The following is a 13,160-nucleotide window of genomic DNA, read 5'->3' on the forward strand; positions in this document are numbered from 1 at the left end:
TTATCATATCAAACTAATGTACAGTAAAATGATTACCACAAAGATAAAGACTCAATGTAATATTTACACCCATTTCTCTGTATAGGTGCTACTACTGTCATGTTGTTATTAATGTCTGATATATTTAATGAGATATGATTCATAATGTGATATTTCATTTGTCAGATTTCAGAAGCCTAACAACTTCAGATGATTTTGATTAAGTGTAGACCATCAGGTATTAGCTCATTTTATGTATTAAACTGTTAATTCTGAGAAAGCAATAGGAATGTGAAAGGCCACCTGGTAAGCATCACCCAGTTAGGTGATGCTGGTAACTGGTGAGGGCTGAAGCAGCTCCCCACCTGTTGTGGGCAGGGGGCTGTTCCAGTGGGGTCTTGGAGTTGGGAGCCAGCAGAGCCAGCCCCAACCTCAGAACAGAGCTGGTGAACTGGGAGCCAGCAGCAGCCCCAGCTCCACTGTGGGGCTGGGAGCGGGTGTCCCTCAGGCTGGGGACAGCCCAGATCCCATGTTAGTCGGTTAATCAGTTAACTGGTTAAATGTTAGGTTAACCAAATTTTACATCCCTATAAAGCAAGTTAAAAGAAAAGCGACAGAGAGCATATCTACTAAGAGCGATCTTTAAAATCATGTATGTTTTAATTCTCCATGTATGTCCACTAATGGTGAGGCTTACCTATTAACTGGTGACTCCTGCGGCTCCCTGTAGCAAGGGGGAGGCTATGTGGCTGAGGGAGGGGCTATGGAACACAGAGTGACGCATGATGTCACTCTGTTGTCCCGCAGGAAAAGGTTTATATATATATATATATATATATAAAAAGAGAGAGAGAGAGAGATTAGATCAAGATTTTTTCTCCCAACATTCTACCTGTTTGCACATCAACATGCTTTCTGCCCTCTACAGGTTCCGGAGTTCTTGACTGAAACTGTTCTTTTGTTCGCTTTCTGGCAAGTGCTCTCCTGTGAGCCTCTCGCTGCCTTTGGATCTCAAGAGGGTCAGGCTGAGCAGTCTGGGTGTTGATACAGAAAGTTTCTTAGTTTTGTGAAGAAAAATTCCAGTATAAACAGTACATAAAATTATTACTAAATCATTTCTAAATATAAATGATCTTTTTTAATTTCTACAAATCAAATAATTTAGATCAACTCTCTAAGATATGGCCCCTGGAAAGACTTCCACAGCTTCCTAACTTTACGTACTGTGAGTTGTTGAACTGCAATGCATAAAATTAAGTGTGTGCGTAAAATGTTGGAGGACAGGGATATAAGAAGTATTGTGCTAGCTACACTAAATTGCTATTCATTCAGTAGCTTAAAGTGTAGTTCTATTTTGAAAAATAAGTTGTATAAAAATAGCATGAATTTACTAACAGACCTCTGAAAATTTTCAGTCATGCCTGCCTGCTTACTCTAATGCAGTGGTTCTCAAAGTGTGGTCCACAACTGTCTTGCAGGTCACTGTCTTGCAGGGCTGGCCACTCTCTGCAGTGAGAAGCCTGAGCTGGCACTCCAGTCCCTCCCCCTCCCTGTGAGGATGGAGCGCCAGTGCTGGCTTCCCACTGCAGAGGGTGGGAGGTGGGTGGGTAAGACTTGCAGGCTGGATCCAGCTTGTGGGGTAAGGAAGCAATTCATGTACTGCTGCTCTCCCTCCCCACAGTCTGGAGGCTTTCTCTGCTGCTCTCATTAGCTGGAATCACAGCCAATAGAAGCAGTGGGGAGGAGCGGTGCCTGCAAGCAGTGGGAGGCAGAGAGCCAGGTAAATGCTAGGGATGTTAGATATCATTGAATAATCATGTAACTGCACCAAATCTAAATTGGTTATATGATTATTCAATAGTCCTCATGGATGGAGCCAGCAGCCAGTGTGCTCCTGACCCCACTTCTGGGGAGCCCCCTGCTACCCTGCTGATACACAGGCAGCAGCATAGGGTGGCAGGTGGGAGCTGGTCTGCAAAGGGAGACAGCCTGAGCTCCCCACAGACAGAAGCTGTGTTGGCATCCCATGGAGCAGCCTCTATCTCTGGCAAGCCTGGGCGTGGGTAGTAGCCTCTATCCACAGGGGGTCCAAGCTCCCCGACGACAGGGGCTGTTCTGCCATCCTCACCACAGGATTTGGTGCTCGTGGAGAACCGGCTTAAAAGCCGAGTGAGAGTGTGTGTAGTTGTTAGGATTAACCAATAAACCCAGACTATATAATTCGACTATATGCTAACATCCCTAATAATTGCCCCCCTCATGTCCAAACCCTGCACCCCATCACAGTCCCACACCCCATTCTGGACAACATCCCACACCACCACTCTGCTTCTACACTCTCCCTCCCTCCCTCCCAGATCCGCCATCCTCAGCCTCCTCCTGCACCCTACCTCCTGGCCAGACCCCTTACCCCCACCTGCACCCATTTTGTCATCGTAGGTGGTTGGTTGGTGGTCCACATAAAGGTCTATGTTGAGCAATGTGGGCTACAGGCCAAAAAGTTTGAGAACCACTGCTTTTCTGTCTAAAGCAAGTCTTTACTCCAGTTAGGAAAGCACAGCCAGGATAGCTGTGAGAGTGAAAAGGATTCTGTCCCAGGTTGTATATTGTCAACAGAATTATTTACTGACTTTTGATTACAGAATCTTTATTGTTGGTGAAGGTGAGTCAGAAGTGACCCATGATTTTTAGATTCAGTATAGCATTTGCAGAATTATTACTTAGGAAATCATTGTTAATCCTTATAAACAGAGCAAATGAATGAGAGGAGATGATAATCATTTAAACCATTTTCACAAAGTCCCTTTTCAGAGTAACCACTGTCCTTTACATCCAAAAGTTCATCTACTTTAAAAAAGATCTTTTGGACAACATTCTCTGGAAACTAAATACCTTTAAAATACTAATAAGAAATAGCAAAAGGCACTGAATGCCTCTGCTTCAAATGAGCATTTTATATGAACACTAATCCCTTAGGCAAGCAACAGTTCTCCATAAAGAGTTATAATGTACCCAACTAAATGAAATGGAACTAGATTGCAGGCACTTAAAATTAAAAATGCCGTAGAGCAGTTTTAAAACTAAGGTCTGGGGGAAAGCCTACAGAGGCAGAAGAGCTATGGTTCAGACAGAGACATCCATTAGGGAAGGATCTATTAATGAATATTCTGTAAGTCCTAGTAAGGAGGAGAGGATGGAAGAAGAGAAAATACAGGTAGAATTTGATGGGACAGTCAAATGAAAAAAAGAGTCTCATTCAATTATATCATATAATGGCAAACAGTTGAAAAGTGACTGTTTTTAAGTGCTTATATACAAATGCTAGAAATGTAAGTAATAAGATTGGTGAACTATAGTGTCTTTTTGGGATATTGATTTAACAGGCAGAAAAGGACTTGGTGAAATGAGGATAATCAATGGGACAAAATATCAGGGTACAAATCACATCAGAAGGACAGAACACATCCTCCTGGTGAAGGAGTGGCATTTACATGAAAGAAAATTTAGCCTCAAATGCAGTAAAAAAAATCTTTAAATGAACCAACTGTACCACAGAATCTCTCTATATAGTAATTCTATGCTCAAATAATAATAATGGAGCAGTTGGGATACATTACTGACCACCTTATTACCAGGATGATGACAGTAACTGTGAAATGCTCAGGAAGAGGCTGAGGGGCCTTAGAGGGGTTATAAAAATAAAGAATCCTCAATAATAACGGGGAATCCCCATGTTGACTGAGTACGTCACCTCAGGACAGGATACTGAAGCAAAGTTTCTTGACACCTTAAATGACTGTTATTTGGGGGCAGCTAGTGCTGGAACCCACAAGAGAAGAGTCAATTCTTGATTTCATCCTAAATGGAGCACAGGATCTGGTCAAAGAGGTGAATATAGCTGGAACTCTTGGTAATAGTTAGTAACCATAATATAATTAAATTTAACATCCCTGTGGCATGGAAAACATGATAGCAGCCCAACATGATAGCATTTAATTTAAAAAAGGAGACTACATTAAAATGAGAAAGTTACTTAAACAGAAATTAAAAGATACAATGCCAAAAGTAAAATCCCTGCAAGCTGCATGGCAACTTTTTAAAGATACCATAATAGAGGCTCAACTTAAATGTATACCCAAAATTTAAAAAAAAATCATTTAGTAAGAGAACCAAAAAACCGCTACTGTGGCTAAAAAACAAAGAAAGAGAAGCAGTGACAGACAAAAAGCCATTGTTTAAAAAGTGGAAGTTAAATCTTAGTGAGGAAAATAGAAAGGAGAGTAAGCTCTGGCAAGTGAAGTAGAAGAATATATATAAGATGGCCAAAGAAGAATCTGAAGAATAACTAGCCAAAGACTCAAACCCAAAGAAAAAACAAAACAAAACAAAAAAAGTGCTTCAGAAGCAGGAAGCCTGCTAAACCAGTGGTTCACAACCTTTTTTATACCCCAGACTGACAAACCCATTCACAAACTGTTGGTAGACCAGTAACATTTTATTTGCATATTCATTATGCAACTAACAAATATGCAAATAAAATGTTACCTGTCCCACAAAAGCCCCAGCCCCTAGGGCCGCTGTGAACAGCCAGCTACAGCTCTGGCAGTCGCCATGTAGTGGGAGGCTTCCGCAGTGGAACCTGGATGTTTGCAGTGGTTCTGGAGCCTAAGGCTGGGGTACAACCCATCCTCCTGAGCCCCCCAGTGCCAGTCCTAATCCCTAGAGCCCCTCACCCCTCCACTACCTTCCCCAGTGCCAGTCACTGACCTCAGAATCCCTTGGATACACCCCCCCAGTGCCAGCTTCCCACCCTCAGCCCAGTGCAATCCCAAATGCTTCAGTGCCAGGTCTCCATCCCTTAGAGTCTCCCACAAGACCCCACAGTGCTAGCTTTCTGTTTCAAGAGCCCTACTGTACCCAACCCTCCCCCAAACCAGTACCCAATATTAGCTCCATCCCCAGAGCCTCCCAATGCCAGCCCTGCCCCCATAGCCCTCCCACTACTACCCTCACCCCCAGAACCTCCCCAGTAATTGCTCCCCACCCTGGATGCCCCAGTGCCAGCCCCCTGCCTCTTAGAGCCCCCACCCCTTAGAGCTCCCCAGTACTAGTCCTGCTCCCACAGCGCCCCAGTATTAGCTTCTCCCACAGGACACCCCGTGCCAGCCCCTGTAGCCAGACATGAACGCCATCTTGGTTTCTGCCCCCCCCTCAGAGAGCAAGAGAAAGGCAGTCAGCCTTTGATGCCCTGGGAACGCAGGTGTGCTGCCTGTCCCTGACTCTACCATAAACAGAAACCAGACAGTAAATGGGCTAGCTGACGACCCGGGGCCTCCTGTCACCCTGATGGCTAGTACCAGTAATTGACACGCCTGCACTGTCCCAGGAGAGGAATCTTCGCCCATCACATACCAGAGGTGCCCATTTTCTGCATTTTCCCAGGTGTGAATTATGCTTTGCACCCTTTGTGGGAAACTTGGCATTCAAAGCCATTTTTCCTAATTGGCCACTTGAGACCAGGAAGAAGCCTATGTGACCCAAGAGGTATAAAGAGGGGTTTAGTAGCCCACCCCATTTGAGCTCCAATCATCTACACCTGCTGGCAGGTATTGATTGTCTCCCGAGGTCTGTGGGACGCCCAACCTCACCCTACTTCTTCCCGAGGGATAGAGAGAAAGACGCTGGCCACGCCAAGTCTGGAACACAGGGGTGAGAATTATACCTGCTAGGTGTCTATTTTGCATGCATTTAATAAGAGCTCAGAGAACCAAAAGGGTTTCATGGTACCCGTAAGTGACTTATTAGTGTAATTTCTGTCCTGTCCTTTGTAGTGGCTGTGTTATCTGTAACACAGCAGTAGCATTTAACAACTAAGTTTACCCTGTAACAATAAAATAGTAACTGTTTAAGCTTTAACCTGACTCCTTCAGTTGCTATAACAGAACCAAGCACAATTTTAAAAGAACTTCAGCCGGTCATAAGGGACAGATATAGGGAGAGCTTGGGTGTTTTGGATTGTGTCGCTTCCAGGGGACAGATCCATTGGGGCATCTCTCAGCCTCCCCAGGCTGCCCGCCGCGAAGGGATTTCTGTATCCTAGCAGCTAAAATCTGAGGTGTTATAAGCTCTCCCTGTAAACTTATTGAGGCGCCCGTCAACCTCCTCCCGGTTGCCTGCTGCAAGGGACCCCGGTCTCAGCAGTTGAAGTCTCGGGTGTATAGCACACACACACACCACTCACTGCCCTGACTGTCGGTTGGCAGAATTGGGGCGCCTGTCAACCTCCTCCAGGTTGCCCGCTGCAAGGGACTCCGGTCTCAGCAGTTGAAATCTCGGGTGTATAACACACACACACACACACACACACACACACACACACACACACACACACCACTCACTGCCCTGACCGTTGGTTGGCAGAATTGGGGTGCCTGTCAACCTCCTCCAGGTTGCCCGCTGCAAGGGACCCCGGTCTCAGCAGTTGAAGTCTCGGGTGTATAACACACACGCACACCCTACCCTGACCGTCGGCTGACAGCCCCCCACCTCTTAAGAGTCCCAGAGACCCCCAGCACTAGCCCTGCCCCCAGAATGCCCAGTGCCTGCCCTGTCTCCCTTCCATAACCTTGCGCTGCCTCCTAGCTGCCAGCTGAGCGCTGCTGCCGGGGTCGTGGCTGCTCTAAGGCTGCTGTGCTTGGCCCCACACAGCCCTTCCGCCGCACAGCAAATCTCTTTTCCGCATCCAGTAGGAGACCCCGCCCCTGCTCAGTGCTCGTTGGTTGAGAGGCGGGGCAGGACATGCTTGTCCCAACAGCCATGGCAGGAGGGGAAGCGTTGGGTGGTGTACCCCAGCCTCAGCCTCTCAGAGCCGCCATGGCCTGGCACTGGTCCGCTGACTGGTGATTGGGAACCTCTCTGCTAAACAACCAATGGTGCCATTGAACAATTGATAATAGGAGCACAATGTTAAAGGAGCCCTCAAAGATGATAAGGACATTGCAGAGAAACTAAATGAATTCTTTGCTGAGGACTAAAGTCTTTCCAACATTGTTAAAAAAAAAATCTAAACCATGGAAGTTCATATGGAAGTACATGACAGCATTCCTAGAAACTAAAACTGTGAAAAACCCCACATATTAAACCAAATGAAGAACCCATGATTGTGCTTTATGTAAAATTAAAGTACAAATGGGTAAAATAATATTCTATAATAGTTATACTGACTCTTAGTTTTTAACACAGAACCTACCCAGGGCAATACATGAAGGGCATACGTGTTGCCACGCACCACTCTCCTATCGTACATGAGGTTCGCATAGCGAACAGGCTCTTCCTCTCTGTAACACATCACAGCATCAAGAAACAAAATCAACAGAGATGGTTATGATAGCATCACATTTAGGGATGTAATAGTATAGTCAATAAACCGATTAGCAAAAGCTTATCAGTTAATGCTATAGACTACATGCATGTCCCATCCTCCCTTGCCAGTAATTTTTTTAGCAGGCTGGCCACCAGCCTGGCTGAGTCCAAGCTTGCACCAGGTCCAGGACCTCCCCCTGCTGTGGCTCTGCATTTAAAGTGTATTAGCAGCCTGGCTCAGTGAATAATTAAAGCAATATACCCAGATATACATTCGTTCCTTAAACTGTGTATTACGTAAATGTTTAATAGTAGCCTAAATATAATTTTTATCTCTGATGAGTGAGACCCAGGGGGGGAGATGCTGGGGGGAGCAGGGGGAGGGGCGGGGGGGGGATGCTGGGGGGAGCAGGGGGAGGGGCGGGGGGGGGGATGCTGGGGGGAGCAGGGGGAGGGGCAGGGGGCGCGGGGGGGGGGGGGCGGGAGGGCGCCGGGAGGGCAGAGCTGGGCGGCGCAGCGGGGGCTCGGGCCGGGCGGACTCACTGCTCGCTGGGCCCCGGGGCGCCCCTGTATTTCCGGCGGGCGGGCAGGGCCCGGGGGCGGCTGCAGTAGCTGTAGGTGCCGCCGGCCGCCGCCGCCTCGGGGGTGCGCGCGGGGAGCATGGAGGCCATGGCCATGGCCGTGGCGGGGCGCGGGGCTCAGCCCGGCCTCAGGGCCCCGCGAACAAGCCTCGGTCTGTCGTTGCCTAGCGACGCCGCGTTCGCTCCTTGACAACCGTCTCCGCCGTACACTGCGGTCAGGCCGTCAACAGGGCACTTCCGGGTCTGGATACGCCAAGCGCATGCGCACTCCTTCTCCGTCAGGCTCCAGGGTCACTTGGTGCTTCTGACCCTTCCCCAGCCCCCGGGCTGAGCGGCCCGTGCTCGAAGGGCGCGTGGCTCCTGCAGCGTCCTTGTAACTGCATTTAGTACAGAATGGCTTAGCTGCTGTGTGTGAGCGCGAGAGAGAGAGAGGCAGTGTGCCCCCCCCCCTCCCCCGCTCTACACAAACTATGGGTCAGGCCCTTTAAAAATAACCAAAGAGGCTCAAATATGAACAAAGAAGGAATTGTTGGTGCTTCTCATTTGTCTGCGGCTTTTTTCAAACTTAAGGGTTTCGAGCTTTTCGCAGGAGGGCTAGAAATGTACAGTTAAAAAATACAGTCTCATAGACACCTGAATCCAGGAGTTGCTGCCGTTAAGAAAAAATATCAGTTGTGACTGCCCATAGAATTGTGAGAATTAGTAACATGGTCGCTGTGATCTTTTTGTGCCAGATGCTTTGGAGGGTGCCTGATTTCCCAGGATTTAACCCTCTTTTTGCACCTCAGGGTGATAAATCTGTCTGTTCTTCATCACACTTACATAGAAACCCAGTTAGTTTAAGGAAGAAGCATTTTTGGGTTGCCACAAAAACATGTTTTCTTGGAGCTAGTAGAATCACTAGGGATGTAAGCAAGTAGTTGAGTACTGGACTACTAGCTTCTCGCAGCAAGGGTGGGAGGAACAGGAGCCGGTGCTGTGGGGAACCAGCTTAAAAGCCCATTCCCCACAACACTGTCTCCATGGTGCTGCCCCCTCCCCTGCTACTGCCTCTATTAGAAGCAGCAGTGGGGTGGGAGGTAGCAAAGGCTGCTACAAAGCAGCCTCTACCAGCTGTGGGCCCAGACTTGCTGTGGGCAGAGGCTGCTCTGGCAGCAGCCTCTGTCCGTGGCAACCCTGGTTGGCCATGGGCAGAGGCTTCTGCTGGAGCAGCCCCTGTTCATGGTGGCCTGGGCTGGCTGTAATGCTGAATTTCTTCTGAGAACTGAATTATGGCTCACATAAGATGAACCCTTGAGCAGTTTGTTCATATTGCTAGATGCCCACTGTCCTAAATATGCATATCTGACATACTGGTAGATTGTCTAATATACAATAGAATCACATTAATCCATATAATTTGCACACAAAAATGCAGTCTTCTTCCCTCTTCTTATCACATATTTAAGGGCTCTTATTTTTATAGCTTCACTGAATTTACTAAATATATAGTATATTGTGAAGTATAATAATAAATTAATCTGAACAATTGTCAAAATATCAAAATATGTGTTGTGATGCATTATCTTTAATTTTTAAATGTGTGTTTGCTTATGCTCGGAATTCAGTAAATTATGATGGATTTGAAAATTAACAAAGTTGTATGATAAAATCTCCATCTCCATTTTAGAGCAGGCTAGATAGACATTATCAGGAATGGTCTAGAAGGTACTGAGTCTTGCCGTGAGGGTAGGGGACTGGACTTGATGACCTCTCGAGGTCCCTTCAAGGTCTAGTGTTCTATGATTCTATAAAATAGATCTCCCTGTCACATTCTTTTCTTCCACTCCTTATTTCTGTAGGTCAAACCCACTCATGTAAGGTATGTTTACACTGCAATTACAAACCTGGGGGAGCCCTGTGCCCGCTGACTCAGGCTTGAAGGCCTCAGGCTAAGGAACTATTTAATTGTAGTCAAGGTGTTACAAGGAGGGAGAAAAAATATTCTCCTTAACCTCTGATGATAGAACAAGAATTGCAGTAAGGAAGATTTAGGTTGGACATTAGGAAAAAAGGATCCTAACAGTCAGGGTGATTAAGCACTGGAATAAATTGCATTGTGAGGTTGTGGAATCTCCATCATTGTAGATATTTAAAAGCAGGTTAGACAAACACCTGTCAGGGGTGGTCTCTCAGAGATGGTGCATGGTCCCGCCATGAGTGCTGGGAACTGGACTTGATGACTCCTCAAGACCCCGTCCAGTTCTAGTATTCCATGATTCTGTGTTGGGGCTCAGGCTGCAGTCCAAGCTTTGGGAGCCTCAGCCCAGCTTGCAAGGCTCTTGTAGTCTGGGTCAACTGATTCCAGCTTGCCAAGGTAAAAAAAAAAACAATGTAGACTTACAGGTTCACAGATCTTAGTCTCCAGGTTCCTAGACTTCAGCCCAAGCTTGAACATCTACAATGCAGTTTTAAAGCCTGGCAGCCCAAGCCTTGTGAGCCTGACCTAGGCCAGTTGTGACAATATCACAGGTGTTTTACTGAAATGCAGACATACCCTTAGACTCTTATCCAATGAACATCAAGCTTGGTTTCAACTGAACTATTCATGACATTAAAGTTAAGCACACAAGTGTTTAAAAGGACTGGTAATTGACAGCCCTGTGGTACACACACGCACAGACTTGTTTTTGGTCTCCTTATTAACTGATAATTTTCTATTCATTCATTGACAATTTTTTCTATTACTTTTATCAAATAAAAGAGTTTTTAATTATAAAAAATGAGTTTTTCTTTTATCTTGCACTATTATGAAGTAACTTTTTTGTTATATCAGCACTTGAACAATGCTAAGAAGGAAAAGCTCAGCATTTGGGTATGTCTAGACTACATGCCTCCGCCGACAGAGGCATGTAAATTAGACTACCCGACATAGTCAATGAAGCAGGGATTTAAATATCCTCGGCTTCATTAAAATAAAAATGGCCGCCGCGCTATGACGGCTCAGCTGATCATCGGCACAGTGCGGCACTCAAGACACGGATCGGTTGACAGGGAACACCTTTGTCAACCGCTCCCTTATGCTTCATGAAACGAGGTTTACAGGCGCGGTCAACAAAGGCATTCCCTGTCGACCGACCCGCGTCTCAACTGCCGTGCTGTGCTGACGATCAGCTGAGCCGGCATAGCGCAGCAGCCATTTTTATTTTAATGAAGCGGGATATTTAAATCCCTGCTTCATTGACTATGTCGAGTAGTCTAATTTACATGCCTCTGTTGGCAGAGGCATGTAGTCTAGACATATCCGTTGGTTGTGTCTAGACTGGCCAGTTTTTCCGGAAAATCAACCGCTTTTCTGGAAAAACTTGCCAGCTGTCTACACTGGCCGCTTGAATTTCCACAAAAGCACTGACTTCCTACTGTAAGAAATCAGTGCTTCTTGCGGGAATACTATGCTGCTCCCGTTCAGGCAAAAGTCCCTTTTGTGCAAAGCTTTTGCGCAAAAGGGCCAGTGTAGACAACTCAGATTTGTTTTCCGCAAAAAAGCCCCGATCGTGAAAATGGCAATCGGGGCTTTTTTGCGGAAAAGCACGTCTAGATGGGCACGGACGCTTTTCTGTAAAAAGTGCTTTTGAGGAAAAGCGTCAGTGCCAATCTAGACTCTCTGTTCCGAAAATGCTTTCAACGGAAAATTTTTCAGTTAAAAGCATTTCTGGAAAATCATGCCAATCTAGACGCAGCCGTTATGTCTGTTTTTCATGTATTTTCTATATTGATAGAATAATCACAAGGATTATTAAACAACTCCCATATGTATATGCATGTTAGAAATTAATAGCTCCCATCTATGTATATAATCTTTTTTTACAATTTTTTTTATAATTGTAAGAACATAATATTGATTTTATTTTCTTCTAGGAGTGAGAGTTTCAAATACTTTTTCAATTACACACTTTAGAATTAGTACATTATTTCTTATTTTATATCAGTTACAGAAGAAACACATATGTTATCAAAATAAATGGAAAATTCATACAAGTAAAATATTCAAAAGGTATTGAAAATTTGCCTGTGTTGAAATAAAATAATGATTATTAAAATCCAGCAAGAAAATAGAAGAGCAGGACCTTTTCATAGATAATTCTCCTTGCTAGAATGAGTTAGCTTATTTGAACTTCAGGAAAGTTCAGGCTCAGATTCTAATTCCTTGCGTGGCTCCATCTCTATTACCAAATTTATGAAACCACTTCCAAATCAAATTAACAAACAACAAAATATAACATAGAAGCTAACGTTAAATTATTTATTTTTAAATCTACTTTCCACTTTTATGGATACTTAATCTGATTTATGAAGAAATTCATAAAGTTGCACATATAAGTGTCAGCCGACGGTCAGAGCAGTGAGTCCCTTATGACCGGCTGAAGTTCTTTTAAAATTGTGCTTGGTTCTGTTACAGCAACTGAAGGAGTCAGGTTAAAGCTTAAACAGTTACTATTTTATTGTTACAGGGTAAACTTAGTTGTTAAATGCTACTACTGTGTTACAGATAACACAGTTACTACAAAGGGCAGGACAGAAATTACACTAATAAGTCACTTACAGGTACCATGAAACCCTTTTGGTTCTCTGAGCTCTTATTAAATGCATGCAAAATAGACACCTAGCAGGTATAATTCTTACCCTGCGTTCCAGATTTGGCGTGGCCAGCGTCTTTCTCTCAATCCCTCGGGAAGAAGTAGGGCGAGGTTGGGCGTCCCACAGATCTCGGGAGACAATCAATACCTGCCAGCAGGTATAGATGATTGGAGCTCAAATGGGGTGGGCTACTAAACCCCTCTTTATACCCCTTGGGTCATGTAGGCTTCTTCCTGGTCTCAAGTGGCCAATTAGGAAAAATGGCTTTGAATGCCAAGTTTTCCACGCAGGGTGCAAAGCATAATTTACACCTGGGAAAATGCAGACAATGGGCACTTCTGGTATGTGATGGGCGAAGATTCCTCTCCTGGGACAGTGCAGGCGTGTCATTTACTGGTACTAGCCATCAGGACGGTGGGATGAGGAAGAAGACCATGGCGAGTTGGAGTACCATGTCTCATTTCAATAGTCTGTAACTAACAACAGTGGTTGCAAGCACTATAACAGCAAGTGGTATATATATACAAAAAGTTCATGGTGGTTTCCCGGATCCACACCAGCAATGGGAGGGATCCATCCCACTGGAGCACTGTTCAGGGCTATTGCCTCAGTTTCCTGTAA

The 13,160-nt window shown here is 45.4% G+C and overlaps 1 protein-coding gene across 1 annotated transcript in view; it reads right to left on the reverse strand.

Moving 5' to 3' along the window:
• Positions 1-8,173, reverse strand: part of RSPH3 (radial spoke head 3) — a 25,534-nt gene extending 17,361 nt beyond the window's left edge. Inside the window, exons 1-3 of the mRNA XM_075924550.1 lie at positions 7,885-8,173; positions 7,229-7,316; positions 872-1,013 (exon numbers count right to left, since the gene is read on the reverse strand). Coding sequence (XP_075780665.1) covers positions 872-1,013; positions 7,229-7,316; positions 7,885-8,018 — 364 coding nt within the window. The 5' untranslated portion in view covers positions 8,019-8,173. The remainder of the gene's footprint in view (positions 1-871; positions 1,014-7,228; positions 7,317-7,884) is intronic.
• Positions 8,174-13,160: the final 4,987 nt, after the last annotated feature.

The sequence above is a fragment of the Pelodiscus sinensis genome, chromosome 3 (assembly GCF_049634645.1).
Source record: "Pelodiscus sinensis isolate JC-2024 chromosome 3, ASM4963464v1, whole genome shotgun sequence".
In the NCBI taxonomy this organism is placed as follows: Eukaryota; Metazoa; Chordata; order Testudines; family Trionychidae; genus Pelodiscus; species Pelodiscus sinensis.